The sequence below is a fragment of the Lipophrys pholis genome (assembly GCF_963383615.2).
Source record: "Lipophrys pholis genome assembly, chromosome: 17".
NCBI classification, from domain to species: Eukaryota; Metazoa; Chordata; class Actinopteri; order Blenniiformes; family Blenniidae; genus Lipophrys; species Lipophrys pholis.
Genome location: NC_137643.1, coordinates 12833107 through 12858980, shown reverse-complemented (window position 1 = coordinate 12858980; position 25874 = coordinate 12833107). Strand labels below are relative to the sequence as shown.

The 25874-nt window shown below is 41.6% G+C and overlaps 1 protein-coding gene across 7 annotated transcripts in view; it reads left to right on the top strand.

Annotated features, from left to right (window-relative positions):
* The window catches only part of ptk2aa (protein tyrosine kinase 2aa), a gene marked incomplete at its 5' end in the record, with an annotated part of 54901 nt that overhangs the window by 15080 nt on the left and 13947 nt on the right, over positions 1 to 25874 (top strand). For 3 of the 7 annotated variants that reach the window (XM_080485164.1, XM_080485163.1, XM_080485162.1), the window contains 14 exons: positions 6395 to 6518; positions 8024 to 8268; positions 9156 to 9325; positions 10989 to 11076; positions 11519 to 11598; positions 12056 to 12118; positions 14210 to 14264; positions 18278 to 18418; positions 18577 to 18654; positions 19144 to 19251; positions 19936 to 20053; positions 20178 to 20208; positions 21220 to 21284; positions 25665 to 25721. In XM_080485164.1, the coding sequence (XP_080341290.1) occupies positions 6395 to 6518; positions 8024 to 8268; positions 9156 to 9325; positions 10989 to 11076; positions 11519 to 11598; positions 12056 to 12118; positions 14210 to 14264; positions 18278 to 18418; positions 18577 to 18654; positions 19144 to 19251; positions 19936 to 20053; positions 20178 to 20208; positions 21220 to 21284; positions 25665 to 25721 (1423 nt within the window). Of the gene's footprint in view, positions 1 to 2111; positions 2139 to 6394; positions 6519 to 8023; positions 8269 to 9155; positions 9326 to 10988; positions 11077 to 11518; positions 11599 to 12055; positions 12119 to 14209; positions 14265 to 18277; positions 18419 to 18576; positions 18655 to 19143; positions 19252 to 19935; positions 20054 to 20177; positions 20209 to 21219; positions 21285 to 21561; positions 21649 to 23402; positions 23421 to 25375; positions 25581 to 25664; positions 25722 to 25874 lie in introns of those variants that run through there. The other 4 variants (XM_080485168.1, XM_080485167.1, XM_080485165.1 and 1 more) reach the window with 3 other exon arrangements.

Sequence of the window (25874 nt, the reverse complement as noted above, 5' to 3'; positions counted from 1 at the left end):
CTGAAAGTACCTTATCTTGGTAAACCCTGAAATTACAAAAGTCTGATTATGAAATTGTTGATCTGGAATTTCTTTTGTTGCAGTAATTCTACATAAGGCAAACATATTGAGTTGTAATTGTTCATTAGTGAGTTGGAGTAAGGCAGCCAAGTGGACCTTATTGGAGCACCTGTTTGGAGAGGCTCATAATAACGTGATAGAAGGAAACAAGAGAGCTGTGTCTCATTTGGTGTATTGGCTTGTCTTCCAATCCCCTACTTAACCCCGTCCATGTGTTGAAATGATCTTGGGCAAGACACTGAACCCTATGTTGTTCCCAATGGTGTGTGAGGTCTTTGCATGGCCGCCATCACATGATGTGCGAGTGTGTGTGCGAATGGGGGAACATGAAGGATCATGCAAAATGCATAGAGACTGCTTAAGCAGTCACTTTAAAAGTCCGTTTACCAGCTGCATTTGTAATTTATCATAAAAAACCGAATGTTTTATATTTACAGTTAAAACGGTTGTGAGAGAGCTGTAATGTCTTTACCACCCTCACTGCAATGCACAAACCGTTGTATCCTGGTGTCGTGTTACACACCGTTTATCGATAATGCACACACACGTCATGAGTCACCTTGATGGCATTTCCGTTTGGTCTGTGTATTTTTATTTTACCATTACATCATCTTAGTTGACAAACTCTCTGCCATTTCACAGTGTGTGTGTGTGTGTGTGTGTGTGTGTGTGTGTGTGTGTGTGTGTGTGTGTGTGTGTGTGTGTGTGTGTGTGTGTGTGTGTGTGTGTGTGTGTGTGTGTGTGTGTGTGTGTGTGTGTGTGTGTGTGTGTGTGTGTGTGTGTGTGTGTGTGTGTGTGTGTGCGTGTATACACTAACCGTTTGTGTGTGCATGAGGGTGCCTAAAGTACTGAGGCTCTTATCTTTTAGCCCTCCTCCCACAGACTGCCCTATCAGTGCAATAGGCTTGGTGTCAAGTTCCCATAATGCCCATCCAGCGCTTCCTGTGGGGGCTCAGGAGCTGTAGTGTTGACTTACAATACCACACCAATCATTAGGAATGTCATCACTTTCATGTTCAACTTTCTGTCAAATAAGTACTTTTGTGCATTTTTTTTTTTTAATACCTAATGATAAACTTTACAATTACAGTATGCAGTACTATCTTTAACGTCTTAACACAGTCCTGAACATAAATAATTGTCTGGGAAATTTTTGAACCCCCGCCACAACTGTGCTTGTAACGTTCCTAATGAGCTTTTGAGAGGATCCTTAAAAAAGATTTTAACATACAAAAACCTCTAAAGACTCTTTCAGGCTGTGCAAATTAATCAGTCTTTTAAGTTCAATACCGGCTAGACGGTGAACGCAGAATGACTTTGGCCGCACAATGTCACTCTAAACTGAACGGGACAAACGTCCTTGATTGTTGCGTCTTCTTCTGTTGTTAGCAGCCATAGCTCTAAGCAGTAGTCACTCTGTGTGGAGAGATGGTGGTGATCAAATTTTTGTGGTCACATAACTGTAAACCTTTCTCAATGTACACCGAAACACCGCCTTAAAGGGAGGAAGTATCCAGCTCCCTCTTTCAGGTTGCATTATGGCTGTCTGACAATGCAACCACATGTCTCACTGAAAGGTCTCATCTTTAAGTTTGTGTCGGTTCTTCAACATTTTCTAAAAATACTATGGAGACAGAGGTCTTAAATGTTTGTATTATCCTCGTTATACAGCTTCTTCTACTCTTCCATGATGTTTCTCACTTGAGCTCTTTCTCGTCCAGCATCACGACTCTGGCTAAATTACATAACAATGGACTATTGATGAAACAAAAACTCAATATCCATGTGAAAAGCGTCTCTGTGCGCGTGATAACAGAATATTGATTGATTTTTAATCTATTTAACTCGACGGTTATTGTGAAGTGAAGCGACCCCCCCACCCCCCGCCGTGACTTACAACCAGTAACTGAATTGCCCACACCTGCTGTGGGATTTAACGCAATAAACCTCACTTGGTTTTATTTGTTCTGACTCAATAATTTCTATTGTTTTGCTGTCCCATAAATTAAACAAGCACCGCTAACACTGTTATTTCTCAATTTGTCTTTCAGATATTTCCAGGATTGCCTACTACACACGTGAGTAGCTGACCTTCAAACACCAGCAAACCCAATCTAGATGATCCAGCTGCTTCACAGTGAAGAAAGGTCATTCATAGCCTCGGGAATTATAGCTGGATAAAATAATCCCAATTGAAGATGAATTTGATTGCTTTCAAGTGGACATTGAGTTAAATTTATTTGATTTACTTCCTGGAAGCAAAAGGGTTATTATCCTATAATTACTGTTAAATATGCTGGATTGTAACGTAAGTATAATGGTTAATTACAGCTCTTAGTGAGAAAAACATGGAAAATAATGGTTGCAATCACATTTTCGGATCACCAAAGTGTCTTTGCTGGAAGTAAGGCACATCAGTGTGATTTAAGGAAACGGAAAACAAGAGCAGACCACACTGCTCATCTTTCTGTCCCTTTGTGATCTCTTCAGTGAAGCCAGGAGTGGAATTGTGACTAAATATTATCTTCACACTAATAGCAGACACAAAATATGATTCACTGACATGTCTCAGTATGTTGCCAGCAACCCGAGGGTGTAAAATAGTTCGACTTAACAAGAGATGAATGTATCGTGGCACAGTGCCCTGAAAACATGAATTCTGATGAATTAAGCTAAAGTACGCTCAATTGATGCCTTGCAGATTATTATTATTATTATTATTATTATTATTATTATTATTATTATTATTATGTGTGTCCACAAATATGGAATTGGGTGCTTTCTAACTTTTTAAATCTCCAGTGATCACCCAGATGAAGGAATGAATTGGATGACACTTTTATCAGATTAGGTCAGTGTATACCAACGCACCAAATGTAACACCAGAGTCAGAGTCACAATACTTGTTACAGCCGTGAGGATGAAAATAAAGAAGAGATGGTATGAATGGATGTTTTCAGCATAATACAATAGTTTATTGTTCCATTTTTGCTTCTGTGGTATTCGTTTTTCGTCTCTGTGATAGTTTGGTCTTATTGTGCTTTCAACACTAATCACATTATGATCGATATAATTCAATTTAACTTTAAGAATGAAGTTGATTATCCTAATTTCAACATCATTTTTTATATCTTCACAGTTTTTTTTTGCCCCCTTCAATTTTATTATAGAAATGCTATAGTTAATAAACATCCTCTTTGTTGCATTTTGAATAGAGTGTTGAGACGTTATTGCAGTCTTCAGCTTGTAGGAAAACACGCCGATCACCATTTGCCGACTATTGAGATATATACTTTGCTCACATAAATTGACAATTTACATGTTTTTCATGAACAAAGCTACATTTGTAAATCACAAAACCCATTAATTTCAAATTCAATGCACTGGAACAAGCACATTGATTAAACAATTAAACATCAAAGTGGCTTTCACAGATCCGAGGTATTACCTGCTGCGTTTAGAATTTGTTTGCATTTATCAGGGAGTGAGGCTTGTGCTTTTCTCTCATGATGAAGTAATTATACGTTCATAAGCACAGCATGAATTAGAGAGAGGGAGAGAGACTTTGGCTCAGTCCCAAAAGAGCTCTTCCTATTCATGGCGACATCCGGTCGTCTGACAAAAGGCTTTCAATAGTCCCTGAATGTACACACACACACACACACACACACACACACACACACACACACACACACACACACACACACACACACACACACACACACACACACACACTAAGTAACTTCTCATTTAGCTATGCTGAAGCACGAGCTAACTTTTAATTTCACGTTTTCACTTCCTGTTTCTGTTTGACGAATGGCACTGGTCATCTTGTAAGCGTGACGCTCACAGTGTTACGAACCAGTTGCTCGCAAGAAATTGATACCATGCAACAATTCACATGCTTGGCACTTGCCTGGCAAAACCGATGTCGCTAAAAAGCTGGCTATTTTCCATTTTTAATGAGATTAATTCAATCATGGTGAAGGAATTTCTGTCAGAAACAGGTATTTACATGGTGTTGTATTCCAATCAGTTAGGTAATTGGGCAAACAGGAGTGGGGCGCAGGGGTTTAATTGGGTTTATTTACCCTGCGGAGATGTCTCCACGCAGTTTTATATCTGATTACCAAACAGTCTGCAGTCGGAAAATGGCCTTGGTTAATGTTAGCTGGACTTTTTCCGTTTCGAGGGAAGAGATCGAGATTCAGTTTTCACTTCATGTGAGAGAGAACGGTTTCTGTCCTGTTTTAACTCCCCGTCTCTCCCCCTAACAGAAGACGCTCGGTCAGAAAATGTCACATAACTATTGTTTTGAGGTAATTTGTTTTTGACCAGATGTTTATTACAGATTATATGAACAAAATATGAGCTTACAAAATTGAACAAACATCAGGGAAATACAGGCACTTGCTTATGAATCTTGAACCTTAATAGTATACATCCATAAAACCATCTAAAATAAAAGTGGAACAATAGGAAAATAACGAAACTCAGGACCACCCAGTCTCTGGAGCCTAACAATACACAAGTACTGTACAACAAATACAGAATAAAAAAGAAGAGGCCCATGTTTCAAGGTGACATTTGACATACTTTAACATAGGCTGGTATCTTGGACAGTTTGTTGTTGTTTGAGTAGTACTGACACAGTTTTTGGCACCATAGCGCAAGAATCTCTCCATCCGTCTGTCCGTCCATCTGCCCATGAGTTCGCCCGCTGCCTCGCCCGCTTTATCCAACTCAAAGTTGAGGGGTGCTGTTGTGCAGTCCAGCTCAGCAATCATTCGTTATTTTTTTTCCTTTTCCTTTTTAATGGAAAAGTGACAAATGTGTGTGAAAAATGTGACATACAGGAAGAGAGTAGATCCTTCCAGTTCTCCATTCAGCTTTTGCATATATCTATCTATCTATCTATCTATCTATCTATCTATCTATCTATCTATCTATCTATCTATCTATCTATCTATCTATCTATCTATCTATCTATCTATCTATCTATCTATCTATCTATCTATCTATCTATCTATCTATCTATCTATCTATCTATCTATCTATCTATCTATCTAGCATTAATTCAAATTTCTTTTTTATCAAACCTATTCATTAGTTAGATGAACTTTCATGAAATACCTGGTTGAATTAAGGATTAAGAAATTGAGAGATAAAAAAAAAAGATGGCCTGAGGACAAAGCAAGTTGCACAAATAAAAATATATAAATTTTTGTTAATTTCTGATAAAAAAAAAGAAACCCAAACCATATTCAGATAATTTTCTTATTCTCTGTAGTTGTGATTGGAGCACTGTGTATGTTTGGGCTGACGGTTTAAACTAGTAAAGTCAGTGAAACCTCCCCTCTTGGCCTGATGGAGGCTGTTCTGCTCAGCTTCATCAGCAGGAGTGGGAGGGGTCATGGTTGAATAGAAGGGACCAGATTAGCATATTAATAGTTTGAAGCTCCTCCCGCGTCACTCTGGAGCTCACTCGTGCGCTCCCCACTCAACTTTTCTTTTCTGTTGTGCCGCTGTGTCCTACTTTTCCTCCCGTTCACTCTGAAACAAATCATTGCACTTCTCCCTCTCACTTTCGTTTTTTCCAAGAGAAGAAGGTGACTTTCTGTTTGTTTCTGACTGAGCACTGTCATTGTCTCCCACACTGTCAACATGAACTGACGGCAGGCCTTGTGGATCAGCGCTGGGAGTTTGGCTTTTAACTTTTGTTAGAGGAGGACTCCTCTCCCCGACGCAGGAGACTCCACTGGGTGAAATAACCCAAATTCTCTCCTGAGCGACAGTTGCCTGACACTTCCACGGCAACTCTGTAACTACGGAGTGCAGGCATGGGGCAGAAATCGGGCAAAAAACAAACAGTGTGTTGTCATCAGAGAGGGGCTGCTGAGGAGTAATTCAGCACTCGGCAGAAAAGAAGAGGCGGAGAGAAGTCTGTGGATGAAAGTAACGCTTCGTCTCGAGGGATCTTTTTTTTTTATCTTGTGCAACTTTGGATAACAGAAAAAGCTGAAGAGGGCGAGCCCTAAAAATAAAGGATCTCTTTAAAAGACGCATTTTAATAAAACCTTTTTTTTTTCCGAGAAGATGTGTTTAAGGAAGGATTTTCAAGCTACATGCAAACTCTAAGCGGAGAGAGGCACCGGATTTCTGCTGTTATCCTCGTGGAAGTTATGTTTGGCAAACAAACTTTGGCAGAAGTTGGACTGAAAGACTGCCATATTTTGAGATTGCGTGTGAATCAGTGTTTGGATTATGAGAGCGTTCCCTTCGAAACCCGTTGATTTTTCTTAGCGTGTTTATTTATTTGACTTCCCGGAGTGTGATGCGTGGTCGTGAAGCTGCAAGCTGTCTGTCTGAACTCGGTGCAGACAGACAGAGGTCGGGACACGCATGTGTTTCCATGGCGACAAGTGGCTGTAGCCCATTCCCTATGTGTTGGGAAAGCGGTATGAATGAAATCTTCTTTACACACACACACACACACACACACACACACACACACACACACACACACACACACACACACACACACACACACACACACACACACACACACACACACACACACACACACACACACACACACACACACACAGTGGTATCTGACTCCATGTGAGCTGCGTTGTTATATACAAAGCGTCCAAGGCTTTGCAGAGGTTCTGTATGCGTGTGTGATTGTGTGGTGATTTGTTAAAATAAAACATTTCAAATTGAAAGTATAAGTTTGGTGCACCCATTTATCTTTGTTTAAAATGTCCTTCAACAACTCTACAGTCTTTCTGCTGAGTTGTGCCTGTGGGTGCGCTCCGTCTCCAGCTCTCAGGTATAATTACCTGCGGGAACGTATCCATTTCCCTTTAATGGAGGAGAAGCACAGGAAAGAAAACGGAGCGTGAAAGAGATCTCAGTATCTCTCTGCAGTATCATGACACACACTCACAAAGAGAGGGAAGTTCTTGCCGGGTATATCCAGATGAAGTTACCATGAAATTCTAGGGAGTGATTCAATGTCAGAACTTCTACTTCAGAAAAAAAAACAAAAAAACATGGCAGCCCGCGGTGCATTGTTTTCTCTGTGGTACAGGCACGGGTGTTCACACAATGAGCCTTGATGCTGACTGCTTTGTCTGTCTTTTCTCCCATGTCTTAATGCTCTTTGTAGGTTTTTTTGATAGGAGAAAAACACACTCGGGAAGAATACACATTTGCTGTTTCGAGTGTTTGTCAAAAAAAGGCAGGAATCAAATAAAGCTTTTGCCACGAAATGTAAAGAATCACTGCAGTAAATCGACAGAGAGATATAATCACCAGATGAATGATAACATAGCACAGTTAGAAAAATGTCGATTTTTTTCTATTGATTGCTTCAATGACAAAAATATTTATTTTTAATGTAAGGATTCTTATTTTGTTGTTTTCCTTAGTTGGTTCTTCTAAGCAATTATTTCACAGGGTAATTTCCAAATTACCAAAGACTATATTCACTTCAACTGTGAATTTTGTGTGTTAATTTTCACAAGTCTACCAGACAAAATCTTGATGAATTTCATGAATAAAGACACAATTTTGAGAATAAGATAGGATTGACTTCTTGACATTTGATCTGTATTGTGAGATTTTGACCGCAACATTAAGATAAAAATATACTTTCTGAAAGTAGCTCCCTGACACTTTTGGAAGTGTTGTGGTTAGTAAGATACTGAAGATCAGACCAGTCTGAGATTAGTGACCAAAAGTAGTCTTTTGTACAAGTTTCTCTGGGTTGGAAAACATTGGACTAAATAGTTGAGCGCTGCCGTCCACTAAAATATAGAGCAAATTTTGTGAAGGCGACAGAAGTGTAGTTTTCAAAGACATAGATACATTTTCTTTCTTAATGAGGTAGGTAAGATTTAAAAGCTCATCAAAGAAAATTGACTGGTGAGTTCCCCTTTTCGCCTCTGATTCACAGAATATGACAGACACCTAGCAGCGGCGGTGTCGGCGGGGAAAACCATGGCGACGGCCTACCTGGATCCCAATCTGAACCATGCCCTCCTGGAAGGAGCCAAGTCACGGCTGAGCGCGGGGGGAACGGACCGAACCATGGCCGGCTCCATGGACCGGGTCCTGAAAGTCTTCCATCATTTTGAGACCAACACTGAAAACAGCCTGTGGTCTTCCAATATTAGATATGGAGATGCTACTGATGTCCGGGTAAGAAGAGACATGAAATCAATTTTACTCCTCGTTATAGCGTGAAGGTATCATCATATATTAGGGCCACTTTTCAATCTCAAACTGGCCCTCGAGTGACGATTCACAGTGGTTGATTGGGATTTCTTATTACTTATTTCTTAAGAATAGAATATTTATTACTTCTCTCCACTCAAACTGAACGTTATTGCCTCCATATTCTTCATAAGCCCTGTCCCTACATGTTCACGCCCCGCGTTAGTTTTGAAGATGAATATCCGGCCGTTTGTCTACAGCTCGAGATCCTCGCTGTCCACTCTGCTAAAGTACTCTCAGCACAATGAGAATATTTTGCCTGCACATAACTTATAACCTCAGGGCTTCAGTTCTGTTTGTGTGTGTCGCAGTGTAGGTTTACTTAGCAGTATGCCTTCAGATGCACTGCTGTTACAGAGAAAAGTACCTTGTCCTGCTCAAACTGTAGCGGTCACCCAGGATATGTCACAGCAAATCTCCGCCTCTCTGCTCATCACTCTGGTCTTTAGTATCTAGGTCAGACCCCTCCCAGCGTTTTGCATAGCAACACACATGCTTCTCTGAGCATCATTGTGCGTGTCTGTGTAAGATTTCAGCTTGTTTGGGTGGGAACGTCAAGTCAAATCTCTTGAAGTCACCTCCACGTTTTCTGAAAAACACAAGCATACACTCATTGACCTCATGTAGAATGCCAAATGTAAGTAATGAAGTGTGGTGTATTGTAGGCTGGTAGTGTCATTTTTTTTCTACTGTGTTTCCCTGAGCATTCCAAACTGGGAGTTTATAGTTTTTACAGTCATATCAAGCGTTAGAAGTAGAATCTGTCCATTTATTTCTTCTGTGTTGAGTGTTTTTTCACTTTTTGTCTCCAGGGCATCATCCAGAAGATTCTGGACATTCACAAAGTGCGCTGGACATCCTGTTTTGGCCTGCGTCTCAGAAACAGCCAATCCAGAGATCAGGTTCATTGGCTCCACCCAGATTTGGGAGTGTCCCACGTCAGAGAGAACTATGAACAAGTGCGGCCGAACGAGGAGTGGAGGTAAGAGATGATGAGCGTTTCTGCGTTTGCAGTTTATGAGGTATTTAGCCATTCTCAACAGTCAGTTGCTTTCAAGAGCTTTTCAAACACAAGCCGTGCTCTGAGAAACCCCCCGCCCCTAAAGCTGAATATTAGCTTTTCTCAAACAGGACTGTGAAACGAAACAGCTGTGTGGTCAAAGCTCATCGGCCTTTAACAGGTCTAGTTTTTAATGAAGTTTTCTAAAGCGATCACGCTGGTCGTCACATTGTTAAGCCGCGACCTCCCCCTGCACTAGCTCCAAGCCCCCCCAGGGAATGCGCCCCCCACTTTGGGAACCACTGATTTAGTGAAAAAGCCCCTCTATTCTCTGTGCTGTTTACAAACACTTTGCACAGCTGCTCAGTGTAACCTTTAAACGACAGATAAAAACAGAAGCAGCAACCCCCCACTGCAATTTCTTCAGAAATGCTTTTGTCTAGAAAAGTGGTTTTCAGAATGTGGGGTGGATCAGCAAGAAAAACCTGAAAATGTCACATAGAACGGTCACGCATTCTTGTATTGTCACAAATACAATTCCAGAAGCACAAATCTCTCATTTCAACACACCTATTTCCTCGACTTGCTCTGCTAAGCCCTGTAAAAGGGAGCAACTGAATAGACACACTATGCATCGGTTACTGGAATTGCTTTGTCATCTCAAAATTAATAAAACAAACTTCTTCAAACTCAAAAAAGTAATAAACCAGTATGGTTGTTTGTTTACATCTGAACATTTTGACTATCGTTGTCCATGTGCTTTTACTACCTGAGACACCACCTTACAATTGGACCTGCAAGTGTGACGTTATGTTTTGAAAACCGTTCCCCACCGGGGCTTGACATGACTTATTTGGCCTTGTCAATTCATTCAAAGTCAGTCCTTCCCCAAACAGCGAGCTTCAGCAGCCTGTCCTTTTTTATTCCAAAGTAGCCAAAGTGATTTATCGCCAACAACACCATGAACAACGTCTGCTGTATGGTGATGAGAGGCCTGCTGTGTGTTGCAGCGTCACTGTGTTGACTGGGTAGTTTAGATGTTAATGCTGTGGTATATATTACTTTTTATTGTGGCAGCGTTGGTGCTAATGCTATTGTGAGGTAAAGACCCTTTGCACTGTGGACTTAAAGAGTGAGAGAGAGAGAACCAGATGCCTGCTTTGTGTGACTAAGTCAACAACTCTCTCAGTCTGTCTGCCTCTGTAGTGCTGATTTTACAAACTCCTGCCTCATTTGCATTCTTTAGCTTTTATCATCCCCTTCTGTTGCTGTCTTGTCCTGGGCCTCCTGCAGCTGTTCCTCCTGCTTCCGCTCACCTGTGCATGCTTACAGTTCCTCTCCTCTCCTCTCCTCTCCTCTCCTCTCCTCTCCTCTCCTCTCCTCTCCTCTCCTGAAATTGTGCTATCTCTTAATTAATTTACAGAATGAATTTGAGGCACATTGTTAAGTATTTATTACAAAGCTGGTAGCTCCGGCAACATTCCCACACTCTGCTCTGCACTAACATTAAGGCTGGCGTGTAAATTCATTTTAGGCCGTATGAGAAGTTGAAATTTTAAGCTGGGGTCTTCTCTCTGTTTAAGTTGCAGAATGTTGTTTGCACAGCTTCTCCTAACCGTATGTGTGTTTGTCTTTTCTTCTGTAGGTATGAATTGAGGATCCGCTATCTACCAAAGGGCTTTGTGCAGCAATTTACAGAAGACAAACCTACACTCAACTACTTCTACCACCAGGTACATGCACACCCACACACACATACACAGCGCACCTAGAGGCACCCGGACTCTCATGCGCATTTCATTTATTGCCAGCAGGCTGCACCAAGACATATGGCATTGCTGCAAGAGTGTGTGTGTGTGTGTGTGTGTGTGTGTGTGTGTGTGTGTGTGTGTGTGTGTGTGTGTGTGTGTGTGTGTGTGTGTGTGTGTGTGTGTGTGTGTGTGTGTGTGTGTGTGTGTGTGTGTGTGTGTGTGTGTGTGTGTGTGTGTGTGTGTGTGTGTGTGTGTGTGTGTGTGTGTGTGTGTGTGTGTGTGTGTGTGTGTGTGTGTGTGTGTGTGTGTGTGTGTGTGTGTGTCTCTTTGGATAATCTAGGTCAGTAGGACTGTGTGAGATATATGGCTTCCTATTTGCTGTTAGGAAAGAAATGTTTTAATAGGCACATTTGTGTGTTTCAAGGTGAAAAATGACTACATGACGGAGATCGGGGATCAGGTGGAACAGGATGTAGCTCTCAAACTGGGCTGTTTAGAAATCAGGTAAAATGTTCTGCGTTTACCTCTGTTTTTTTGGTTTCCAACCTTCTGTTTCTATGCCTTTACATATAAATGCCTGCTCTATTTTGTTTTGAAAGAACAAAATGTTTCTTCTGATTTGATATTACCATTAGATATCAGCTGTTCCTGTTTAGATCATTGTAAAGTGTGCAGTTTGGGTTGTTTTCTTTACCATCTTAGCTGTTTCTATGTCAGAACTGTTTGTGATTGCCATATATCCCTGCCAAAATTAGTTAGTGTTAAGTATTCATTATTCAAGGAAAGAGCAGCTTCTTTTTCAAATGTCACGTGTTTTCACTAGAAGTGTGTTAAAAACTGAACACAGACTTAATTATTTGGATTATAAATTAAACTTTTTATGCCCTTTCAATGTGGGAGTGTCCGTTCAGTCTGTGGATCTGACCTCTCGCTCTCTCTCTGCCACTGCTTTTGTTTCCAGGAGATTCTTCAAAGAGATGAGGGGAAATGCCCTGGACAAGAAATCCAACTACGAACTACTGGAGTAAGTACTTTCTTCACGGGCAAAGAGCTCCAGCACCCAACCTTTCTGTCCCTCTCAATCACATCACTGCTCCACCTGAAAGCATGTTATTCAAACAAGGTCACCACTGTCTGGAAGAGTACTACTCCGTGTCAGGTTTTGGTACGGCTTTACTTTTGCATTGCTTTCCAGCGAGACGGTTTTAAGAAGTCTGAATCTGCACATTAGTGGAGTCTGCTGTTGAATGCAGGCCGACTAATTTGACATGTTGTTTAACGGGAAACTTTATTTCCAATCCAGTGACACTCCAGTTCTCCTTTCTGTTTGCACTCCGGTTCTCCCCGTGTGTTGTTCTGTGCTCTGAAAAACTGACGTCAGCAAAGAATCAAGATTCTGAGGCCTAAATGAGGCTCGCTCCGGTCCTAATGAGCTGCCCTCGTCCACTAAAATCTTTCTTTCTGTCCATCAGCCTAACGAGCTCTCCAATTAGTGATGACAATGCCCACTTTCTTTCCACCACTCTTCTCTTTGTCTCTTTTTTCATGCTCTCCGTTCTGCTCACATCTTTAGTTTTAGTCTGTTTTTTTTCCTCCTCCTCTGCTCATTCATGTTTCCTATGCATTTCTCTTTTTATTCGAAAAAATGTTGTTTCATGCATATTTTAACCCAATGGCAGAAAGGAAGTTCTGTTTATCATCAGGAGCTGCCGGTTCTGTAACGAACAAGCCGTGAACGTCACACAGTAGTTAGGTTTTGTGTGGCATTTGTTCACATCGCCGGAAGTTTGAAATGACATGTTTATGTTGGAAATAATAAGAGAGATTTGATTTATTTCTTTTTTAATGTTTTTATCTTTGTTTTTACTTTTGAGAAGTATTTTTAAAGGGATTTGACAGTGGTGGCTTTGACGTTTGGAAACCTAACTTATAACCATAAATCCCGCTGACGGGTCACTGCTGTGAGTCCCCAAGCAGGACCCTTCACCCCCGATTGCTCAGGCTGCATCCATCATGAAACATATAAAGCCCAATCCTAAAACCCTGGAATGGAACAGCTGAGGCTTGAAAAGCCTTATAGTTTGGTGCAACGTCAAAACAAATACAGCATGACCTACAATTAGTGTTCCATTTAAACGTTTTGAATTTATAAGCTATTGTCACCAAGACTCCAAAAAATAAATGTAGTCGCTTTGTTCATTTTTGTTAAGATTCTCAATTCATTTTCCATGTTACCCATTTGCCGGATAAGGATCGTATGCGTTTTCTATGCGTTTGTACCGTGCAGGTATAGAACTTATGTGCGGGTTGGTGATCTGCCATCTGTCCTTGTGGTTTGCTTTCTGGAGCCTGTGTTGTGAGTTTCATCAGTGGGTCTTTGTCAATGTTTGTCCTCTGAGGCCGGCTTCATTATGTAATCTCTCGGAGACTGTTTGTCCTTCTTGTTGCTTTTGTGGCGGACAGAGATTTTCAGTTTCAGAGGTGACTCAGAAACTAGGTTATCGTGGGAAAGTTGAATTAAGGTATGAGCCATTTCTCTGAAAAGTTAGAATTTCTAGAAGCAATTTTTTGAAAGACTCGCTTCAATATAAACTGAACTGCTTGCACCGACATTTCAACCCTGATTCTATCGCTCGTGTTAAACAAGTTGTCATATTTGCACTGTACAACAAATCAGAGGTTTGCTCATCATCCCTACTCCTTTTTCCCGCTTCCCACGTGTGTTTTCTCAAGAAGAGCATGAGTCATTTGCAGCTTCCTGCTATAGCTCTGCACATCTTTCTTTGTGTGTACGGTTGCCCTCTTTGTGTTCCTCCCTGCCTCACTCCATCCCTCTCCCTAGTTACTGTTTTGCGTTCTAGAAAAGATGAGTAGTTCTCTGTAGTCAGCACTTACTCATGGCTTTCTGTTTCTCGTCTCCAGTTCGCTTGTACGCCTGAGTGTATTTTCTGTGGCGGTTGTTAGCTGATATATCATGAGGAGGAAGAAATATGCTACAGAGATCAGATAAAGAGTGAAGCGCTCACCAATTAACATTCCAGAGTGTAATCGCAGTATAATAAACACTCCTCTGACATTTCCTCTGGTATCTAACCCTTTTTTTTTCTCTTTTTAGGAAAGATGTTGGCCTGAGGCGCTTTTTCCCCAAAGACCTGCTGGACTCGGTCAAGGTGAGACACTGCAGTTCATATTTCCGTAGAGAGAGTAACTCTCGGTTATGCTGTATTGGTGTAGTGGGTAACGAGTCCTGGTTCGAGTCTTTGTGGATTTTGCTTGTTCCTGACTGTATGTCCCCATTGGTTTGCCTTGCAATCGACTGGTGACGTGTCCGGGTTGTACTCTGCCTTCACATACAGTCAGCTCCCACACCCCATGACCCTGAGCTGGTCTTTTCACAAAGTCATGGATGAAATAACCCCGATCCAGATTTTGGTGTCCTTGTATGCTGACTGAGTTTTGCACCGTCAGTTGGCTAACCTCATCACAATGTGTGGATATAAGTACGCGTCTTTGTTAAACTTCATAGAGGAATCCCTGCTCCCATTTATTCTGCAAATTGTTTTGAACTGGATTTTGTTAGATCAAAAATGTTTCATGTACGTATGTGTGTGGCCACTTATTCCTGTCTGAAGTTAAATGCAGTCTCAATTTCTATAGGATACATTATGTTGTACAAATACTTAATAGTTAGTGATACTGTTTTACAACTACATGTGTGAATTTACTAAAGCTGACCATGTTTTGAATTTACTGTCCAAATGAAAATGTTTCTTTCTGATGGTTTATCATTCAGATAAATGAGATGAATTCACATGTTCAAGCGCTAAAGTACATTTGTTTTGTTGAAACTGTTTGCTATGGCTGGGGTGCGCTTGAATAATGAGCCAGTGTCTATGTCAGTGATAAATTTACGGCACGCGTTTTTTAAAATATTTGGAGCGGTGTGCGTGTTTGTGCGCGTGCTGGTGTGTGTGTGCGTGGGCGCGTGTGAAATGCTCAGTGACCCACAAAGCTTTTGATGTCAGCAGGCGGGCAGACAGATGCTCTGCAGTGGGACAGACTGTGTGTGTGTGTGTGCGTGTGTGGGTACATGCGTGCGCGTGACCCTCGGGTCATGTTTAAACCCACTTTCTCTTTCAAACAATGTGGAGGGAGGGGGAGGTGTCCATGTGCGTCTCCTTCTGGGCCTCTTCTGTCTGTCAGGTCCTGCTGACTCTCCCCCTCATCGTCCCTTAACTTTTCAATACCTCCTCTCCTCTCCTCTCCTCTCCTCTCCTCTCCTCTCCTCTCCTCTCCCATCCTCTCCTCTCCTCTCCTCTCCTCTCCTCTCCTCTCCTCTCCTCTCCTCTCCCCCTTTCTGTGCCAACATTTAGTCCCACAAGGTTTTTGCTTTATAAGCCATGAAGATGCACACAGTGACACACATGTGCACTCACACATCATAAATTGATACATTTGGTTTGATTTTACTCATCTGGAATGATATTATGTTGAGCAACAATCTACTAAAATCATTTAAATATACATTATATGATACCTGATCAACTCAGTTCATGTTGACTTAAAAACTCTGAGCTATGGTCAGAAAATTAAGAGTGGTTAATGGAAATGGTGGTTCGGTATATAAGTAGATTATTATAGATTGTTATTATTATTATTATATATTTTTTTTTTTGTCAGTTGAATGACTTAATTCTTCAGCTCCACAGCAGGATATCATATATTAAGTGTCAGAGAGAGAGAGAGAGAGAGAGAGCAGCTGTCATTTACGTTTGTGTCGTTCACTCTGGTGAAAGAGAATGGTAGTCATTTAATGGGATTATTCTCCTTCAATGGACTCTGCACACACACACACACACACACACACACACACACACACACACACACACACACACACACACACACACACACACACACACACACACACACACACACACACACACACACACACACACACACACACACACACAGCAGATGGCTGTGGTAGTACACGGTGACTGATGTTAGCTGTTATAAAGAGCAGAGGCTGTTCATTCATATCGACAGGCCGGGCAGCAGGTTTAGTGGAGCCGACCTTTTGGTGGCTTCAGAGATCAAAGATCATTGCTCAATCAGCCTCAGCGTGAGGCGAACAGCTCGTCGCCCTTGTCAGATTAATAACATAATGAAATACCGTCACACTTTATTAAAGCATTGACGGTTACAATGCAACCTCATGAAAATACAATGAAACATATTGTTGCCTTGGAAAGCATGTTTAAAGAAATGTGTGTGGGTTTTTTTTTTTTTTATTCCTTTTGAACTTATGAATTAAAATACATTGTATTTACCAACTTCTGCAACATAAATTCAATGTCCATGGCAAAAAACATTTCTGGTGCACACAGAAATCCCTGCATCCTTGCTGATGTGAGCGAATGAAATCTACTGACACTAAGTAAAAGTGTTTTTGAAACGTTACAGCAGAGTGTCATAACTTGTCAGTGAGTTACTGACAGTCATCACGCTGATGAGGAGGGCGATAACCACTGGCACCGCTCCCCCTCAGGAAGGGTGGACACTTTGAGGGCCGACAATATCTCGGTGGCTCCGCGTGTGTCTGGAATTCCTGGAATTATAACAGTGGTCCTGTCACACACTCGCGCACGCGCGCACAGAGACTTTAGAGATAAGTGTGTGTCTTTGGAGTTTTCACTCAGGCTTAATAAGCAAACAGCTGGCAGCTAAGCTTTGCGATAATGCAGCAATGTCTCGATGTTATTGCTTTTATTTACAGAAGATTATGAAAAACTAGAAATTGAAGTAGATGACTGAAATCATTTTACGAATGATTTGGTTCCAAATTAATGAATGTTAACATGAGAAAAGAGCACTGCATATTGTTTTAAACCTTGTTCAATGGCCCATTGCTGGTTTGTTGTGTCATTTACGGCCAATAAATCAATGAAACCCGGTTATGATTGTGTTATTAAACTGCTCATTTATATTGTGCAGAATGACCTTAATGTGCTGCATCAGTCTTACTGCAAGTCCATGCATGTTTTTTTAAGCCTGCTCTATACTAAAGTAAATCCCCTCTAATCTTTTATCTTAATCTATATACGGAGAGTTATTTATAGTTGGTGATTGTCTGCATTGTATGTGTGCTTGTGTCAGTGTGTCATTTTAAAGTATCCCCAGTGTATATGTGGATGGGGCTTTTACTCGGTCGTACTTCTGTGTATATAAGTATCGTGTGTGTGTGTGTGTGTGTGTGTGTGTGTGTGTGTGTGTGTGTGTGTGTGTGTGTGTGTGTGTGTGTGTGTGTGTGTGTGTGTGTGTGTGTGTGTGTGTGTGTGTGTGTGTGTGTGTGTGTGTGTGTGTGTGTGTGTGTGTGTGTGTGTGTGTGTGTGTGTGTGTGTGTGTGTGTGTGTGTGTGTGTGTGTGTGTGTGTGTGTGTTTTGTTGCTCTTTATGTCCTAAGTGATAACGACAGGATTGTAAATGACAGAATGACGTTCCTGGATGGATTTTCTTTTCCATCTGTCTCCTCTGCGCTGACAAAACGGACCTGAATAAAAAATCTGATTACTTCTTGAGCTTGGACCACATTTCAATTGAAAAACTTGTGTGTATGAGGACAAACGGAGGGTTTAGTGTCATTGCGATTGGGGAAAAAAAGGAAGTGTGAGGACTTGGGAGGATGGAGGGTGAGGAGATGTGTGAGTGGGGGCTGAAGACCCCCCATGCTCTGTCATACTGTACGTGGAGAATGCTGACAAATGAATGCTCTTGATTTGTTAGTGTTTAATTGAGTAACTGGCAGAGTCGATGTGTCTTTGTTAACATATTGATCTGAACTGAGACTGAAGTGCTGATGTCAGTTTGATTGGAGCCAGAGTGGACTACTAGTCAATCAATGTCTTTTACTGTCTCTGTTGGTCCACACACGCATGCGCGCGCACACACACACACACACACACACACACACACACACACACACACACACACACACACACACACACACACACACACACACACACACACACACACACACACACACACACACACACACACACACACATCATGTCGCCACCACTTCCTCCTCTGAGGTTCAGGTTCAGCTGCATCAGCACAAGCATTAGCAGATGGTTTGTTTGTAATTTGCCTGATTTTTATGTCTATTATATTTTTATTTCCCCCAGGCTAAATCTCTTCGCAAATTAATCCAGCAGACGTTTAAGCAGGTAGCCAATCTCAACGATGAGCAGTGCATCTTGAAGTTCCTGGAGATACTTGCACCAATCTACCGCTATGACAAGGAGTGTTTCAAATGTGCCCTTGGGGTAGGTTTTCTTTCTTTCTTTTTTTCTTCTCTGCTCTGGGAGAGCTCGTTAACTGTGTTAGAGTGGCTCCTTGTGCTGACTTTAGGTATTGCACCCATAGAGCATGAGCCCATTTCTCGTGCCTTGCCCAACTCGTACCTCCTTAATTCTCGTAACAGTTAAGCTGGGTGATCCAGGTAGAGCTGGCCATTGGACCAGAGGAAGGCATCAGTTACCTCACCGACAAGGGATCCACGGTGAGTTTCAACATACTTAATCCACTTGAATTACTCTTTTCATACCATTTGTTTGAACATATCTGGTTTCTATTCCTGTTTTTTTGACTAGTTACTTTAATTTTCATTTATGTTTTCATATCCAAAACTATTCTCACCCAATAATTCTTCAATGAGCGTCTCATTCCGTATTTATTTAATCACTAGGAACATGACATTTGCTCATAGGATCCAGTTTCTTGGTTCCTTTACACTACATGCATTCTCAATATTTGTACCTTTGTTTTTATGTGCTTTGCATTTCTGTTATTTTTGTCTTCTATTCTAATATACTACAATGTTCTGGTGCGGTATTTGCGATCTCAGCATATGAGAACAAAGCTTTTGAATTCTAATATATTTGTTTGTCAGTGCAGCTGAGGTTTTATAGACATTTATGAGCAAAGGAATGAGAATATGAAAAAGGACAAACACATTTTAATCCTTTTGTGTTTTCTTCTTTGCTCTCAGCCCACCCATCTAGCAAACTTCAACCAAATCCAATCCATCCAGTACTCGGCGATGGAGGAGAAGGAGAGGAAAGGCATGCTACAGGTGAACGTAGCCGGAGCAGCTGAGGTACGATGACACGCTGACATTTTACACACCTGGTGTCTTTTTTTCTTTTTTTTCTTCTTTTATTATGCGATGCCTGCTTCAAGAGTATAATGAAAAGACATGAGTTCGTTCTCTTTTTTATTGAAAGTTTACTTCTCTTTACGGAAATTCTTCTCACTGGCCAACTTAATTTAATTTGTTTATGACCGTTTCAAAGGTTCAGTGTTTAAAACGATTCTTCACATGTGTTTTATAATAAGTTGGTTGTTGATGAAAGAATATTTTTATTCTTGTCTGAGGAAACAATTCTCCTAATGAACCACATATTGTGTAACGTGTAGATTTATCACATTCTGTCACTGGAAACTACTTGTGGTTTTAATGCAACTTAGTTTTAGAGGGTTTCGTGATTTCTTTTAATCGAATTTATGTGCCAAGACTGTCGGTGACGTGAGACTGTCAAAATGATGTCAACATGGTAAATACTCTCCTTTCTAAACGGCGACACCCACTGGGAGAAAGAATAGACTCCTTGTGATGCACTTCTAGTTATGTTTATGAGTCTGATATCAGAGGCAGTTGAAAAGCTCCTTAGAATTTGTTTATATGAATTTCATATGTAATCGTGTTTATTTGAGATCACAGCTCTCAGTAATATGCCTGCCACTTTGTGCGTCTGTTTTTTGGTTTTTTTTTTCTTTGCAGCCACTCACCGTTACGACAGCGTCTCTCACCACGGCGGAAAATTTAGCGGACTTAATCGATGGTTACTGTCGGCTCATCTCCATGGAAACGCACTCCTTCATCGTCAGAGTTCAGAAAGGTGAAGTTGTAGCAGCGTCATTAAAACTATGAGTTCACGCTTCTTTGAATCAGAAAACAAATTGTGGTCGGTCCTTCATTAGAGAGTCAAATGTTTGATCATCCTGTCTGATTTTGTCCTCTAGAGGGAGAGAGAGCGCTGCCATCCATCCCCAAGTAAGCCCTGATCTCATTTTTATTGCCAGGTGTTTATATGTTGTAACGCCGCAGATTAGTGGCCTTTCTTTCTGTCTGTATTCAAAGATCAAACATTTACCCGTTCATATTCACCAGGATTATCATCCTGCTTGGTCTGTGGATCAGTCCCATGATGCTTTGCACCGTGACGTTAAACATTTGTGTCATGCACACATGACACACAAAATATATATAAGAGCTTGTTTTCCTCTATCATGAAGTAAATACATTCAATCACATAGGAACTTGTAATGACGCATACATTTTATGACTTTTATTTATTTATTTGAACTAATTTCCTGTTGTAAACATTAGTTGTGTTAAACACGAGATATTTGAACTCCAGGTTTAGAGAGAAGGGTTCTATTGACATATTTTTATCATTTGAACTAATGTAGACCGACGATTTTTGCAATTGTGTGGTCAGATTAAAACTACTAAAGATGCATCTTAAGGGAAAATACCTGCAAATGTTTCACTTTTCGATGGACGAGACAGAATCTCTGCAGGTTTGTTTCTGAGGCTCGGCTTATAGTTTTCTTAGAACTTAATGTGTTAAATTTTGCTGTCAGCTTAATTCAAATGGACTGGTTTGCTTACTTTTCATTGCCCCCCCCCCCCCCCCCCCCCCTCTCTCACTGCTCAAATAAGGAGATAAGTTTGGGAGCCAAATATTTTCCACTTAGGGGTTTTTAAACAGTCTGGTAGTCCCCTCCTCTTTCTCTCAGCCCCTTGCTCTCTGCCACTTTTCCCTCGCTCGGTTGTGGTCTCTGATCTAAAGGTAGTCGTAGATCTTGGCCGGCACAGAATAAGAGAACACTGCAAAGGGAGGAAAAATAACAAACAGGAAGGATTAGTAAACAGGTGGTGCTCCTGACAGTGTTGAGATGAAGGTGTAAAAGCCAATGTCAGTGGCGTTTGTTTTCTCTGGCTTGTTGATTTTCATCTAAGTTTTTCCCATTTTGTGGTTCTTCTCCGTTTCTTCTCTAGACTTTCAAATAATGAGAAAAAGTTAGAAGCAGTGAGGAGTGGAGTAAGAGCCATTTCAGTCTCAGGTAAGATACAAAGTCATGCACACAAACTCACAAAGCCAGAGATGTCGGTCTGACATCTTCCTCGCCTCCTTTTCTTTGTCTCTCCATTCAATCCAAAGCGTGTCGATTGTTTCCTCCTCTTTCGGGATGACTTCTCTGCTCACACTTTCTGTTGTTTACCCCCCCCCCCCCCCCCAATCGCCTCGTCTTTGCTCAGATCTCCTCTGCACTCACTCTCATCCATTCACTCGTTTTTTCTCTCACGCACTGTTCGTCTTCTTCGCCTGATTGGCTGAAGATCTGGTGACATCGACACCCCCTAAGCCAACCAAGGCGCGGCGTTTCCTCCTCCCCTTTGTCTTCTGTTCTGATTCGCCGCCCAATGGTATCCTCGGCTCTTGTTGGACAGTTAGTGAGGAGAATAACTGCAAAATTGTGATGTGGCGGACTAAATTCTTTTATTTGATAGTCACGCTTACTTGAAATATGAAAATGTGCAAAAAAAAAAAAAAAACCCATCAGTTAGTGACATATGTGATTTGTTTAATTTTAAAACTTCCCGATTGATTTATGTCACTCCAGAAAAATAAGATTTACCATATAGTAACATGTACAAAGTGTACATATTCAAAGTGTGCATATTTTGTGGATTAAAGGTGTATCCGCTGCATCACAGTTCCACCTCACGTTGAAGTGTGCTTGGCTCTGCTCCACTCTGTCCTCACTCACTGGTTGCTTCTGACTCTTGGTTCTGTCTCGGACGCGTTTCATTTAACCACAATAACTGGTTACTTGTTGCTGCATTGAACCCATCTCACATCAGACACTAAGATTTTTCTGAATCTTTTTTTTTTTTTTATTCTGTCTTTATGTTTGTTCTTTCAAAGCAAGAGTGCTTAATCCAAATAGTCACAGAAGTTGGTCTTCCGTTAAATGATTTGGGATTCTATTGAGTACAACACTCTTCAATCCTTTGTAGGGAGAAAATTAAAGGAGAAAATTATACAAAGATACAGATGTGCATAAAGATGATAGTGATTAATGTTTTCACAACATGCCTGTGTTTCCTGGATGATATTCTGAACCGTGGGGGTGCTTTAACCTCCATATGTGCCTTTGGAAGCTGTCATCAGTAGCTAACGGGATTGCTCAGAGAAAAGCTGTGAATCTGGACAGCAGCTGCTTCTCTGTTCGAACTTCAACAACCGTTGCAAACCTTCTCAGCTGGAGCCTCCGAACGTGATACTCTGGCATGCCCGACCCAGAATTATTTTGTTTTGCTCTGAGCCTCTGCGTGTCAGTAGAGCTTCACGCCGTATCCCCTGTAGCGGACATGTGAAAAGGCCCCTGGCCACATTCTTTGCTTGTTGCAACCCAATTTTTCAAAAACTGAAGACATTATTGATTTCAAAAGTTACGGATGAAGGGGGGTCAATGTCACTGCATTTGAATATAATATTAATGTAAAAACAGTATTGAATGAAATGTCTCATTTTTTTTAACAATACTGGTTATAATTGATCAAAGTTGCCCGAACAGTCAGTAAATAGTCTTTATTGGTTCCTTTGCTCATTTGCAGTGTGCGTCGTATGAGTTGGAGGCTAAAGCTTCATTCTGTTTCTGTCTCTCAGCTGAAACTCTCATGTCGAGCTCAGCGCCACCCTCTCCTACTATACATTAACTCTCCCGAGCTCACCCATTTGCAGTTTGTTATATAAATGTGTCTGCACAGCATTAACACGAGCTGTTGGCTCTGCTTTTTCTCCTTTACAAGAGTTTGGATTGTAACTAACTTACTTGCTGAGTGTTTGGCTTTGCAGATCCTGCATCATCGCCCGTGTTGTTTTCGAGACTCGTCATGCTCTAACCTCACTCTTCTCTCCCCTCTCTCTCTCTTTTTCTCCTTCACTCTGCCCTCTGCTTCTCTCTCTCTCTCTCTCTCTCTCTCTCTCTCTCTCTCTCTCTCTCTCTCTCTCTCTCTCTCTCTCTCTCTCTCTCTCTCTCTCTCTCTCTCTCTCTCTCTCTCTCTCTCTCTCTCTCTCTCTCTCTCTCTCTCTCTCTCTCTCCTCGTGGCTTTTTCTCTCTGCCGTCCTCCTCCTCCGCTGTCCCGTTTCCTGCATGCTCTCCCGGACCCTGCAGAAGATCTTAGCGGGGATGGTAAAGTGACGTTGCTGTTTATCAATCTCTCTGTTGTTGTTTCTGTCGTGTTCTTCCTCCAACAAACCGCTGCACCCTCGTGGGAGAGGGTCGGATGTGTTGATGTGTGGTTTTGAGCTTTGTGCATGAGCGCCGACCTTTTTTTTTCTTAGCAATGGCTCTTTATTGATATGTAGATGCTTTACTATGATTCAAGCAATAGAGGGAGCTGCAGTTCAATTGTCAGTTGGAAGATTAGGAAAATAGGAAATCACACAGAGCTTTAAGGAGCCTCTGCGTAGCTCGATTTGCACATTCTCTAAGTTTATTAACTATGTAAGAATACCAATGAAGTGCCTCTTTGAGACATATCTGCTAAACATGAAAAGGACACTAAAAGCTGAATTTGTTGATGAAATGGGATTTCTCTTTAAGGGAACCTCTGCTGAAGTTTTTCTCTCTCACGCTACACACACACGCGCGCACAGACACACACACAGAGTGGAGCAGGGAGAGGCTTGCTGGATTCAAGAGTGGGTGCATTCCTGGCTATAATGGGCTAGTTTGATCACACACACACACACACACACACACACACACACACACACACACACACACACACACACACACACACACACACACACACACACACACACACACACACACACACACACACACACACACACACACACACACACACACACACACACACACACACACACACACAGAGTCACTCAGTGCCTCTGCAGAAAGCAGAAATAGACAAAGTTAGACCAGTCAAACTTAGAAATGGTCATTTCTTCAAAACATAACCCAAGCCACATGGAGTGTGACACAAACAATAGCTTCATGGAAGATTTTTCTAATTTTACAATTGGTGTTTCAGATTTAAGCTATTCTACTATAGAATACTAAAAAGATTCAAGTTTTTTTGTACACATGGAAACACTGATTAAACCGGCTGGATTGAATCAAAATCTTTCCAGAATGAGTGTTTGCAGCAACAGACCAAGGAGGTCTGTCTTGAGCTCAGATGAAGATATCTTTGGAGATGCATTAAAGTCTTTCATTTTCTCTCATGTGAAAACATAAATCACTCATAGCGATACTTTACTGAAACTCATGCTTGTTTGATTTAAAGCCGGACCGTTTCCATTCCTTTCCGCTCAGGGCTATAGCCCATGTAACGTAATCGCAGTAATAATGGAATACAGGAGGAAATGGCCAGTTTGACTGTCCAAAAATCGTAGATTATAAATATGAGGTTTAAGCTTTGCAGATGTTAGTTCTCTATCAATCTTCTCATCTTGTCTTTCTGACAAGGGGCATAAATAGGGGCATTTCCCTAAACGTCCAATTTTTCCTTCAGGATCACTGAAATGCATCTAGTCTGCCATGTTTAAATGCCTAAACATCTGGACAGTAGTTACTCTTTGCATCCAAACTTACAGAGGCGCATGTTGTGAAAATCAGCCGCAAGCATTAGATGAGGATTTCTGATTAATTTGGGGACACGTTCCCTCGGAGCCGGATAAATCATGAGCAGAGCTACGATGGGAGCGATCAGGACAGCAGATGTTTGACTCTTGTTTCCAACAGCTGAGTCTGCACACTGATTTTATTTTAAACACTGCCATCTGGTTAGGATAGCTCCGGTCCATCTCTCCCTCTCTGTTTTGCTGCTGGCTGTCTCTCGCCCTCTCTCTTCCTCTGCTTATCTGTGTGACTCTGCACAGTTTTGATCCTAAATTTTTCCATCTGCTCACACGGCAGCCAGACCCATATTACTGTTTCTCTTCCTCTACGTGCCTCTGACTCTTCCATCCTTTTTGCCTGCTGTTTCTCTTCTACCCTGTTTTCCCTCGTCTCATTTGGCCTCTCCTGCCTGTCCTCTTCTCGTCTCTCTTTTACTGTTGTTCAACTCACTCCTCCTCCACCACAGTAACTCCCCGCAGTCCAGCTGCTCTCACACAGACAGATACTCACAACACATGCTCAGCTGACGCTCCTCTCCAAGTGTCTTTGCGTGTGAGAGGCGAGCGGGAGAGAGAAAAACGGAGGTCGAGGGGAGACGTGGGTGTCGCTTTGCGCAGGAGCCGTCAAGACTCTTGTTAGCTTCATGCAGTATTTCTAGGTTTTGCTTGTTTTTGTTTCTGGCTTGAATGTGGTAGTGAACATAAGGTGAACCCGCCGTGCACATGTGTGTCATATTGTTTGTGTTACTGTTTTCTTTGTTTTTACACTCTGTTTCTATCATTGTCACAGAGACCGACGACTATGCCGAGATAGTTGATGAAGAGGATACCTACACCATGCCCTCCAGTAAGTCACTTTTTTGATTTCCTCCTTTGCCTTTTGAAGTATTCTGAGTACTCCGCTTCAGTTACAAACTCAGAAGACTGCTACAAAGTACCCCTTTCGCTATTATTTTTTGGTCAGTTGCTTCAGTTCTCAAAGAGACATTAATTTCTTGCT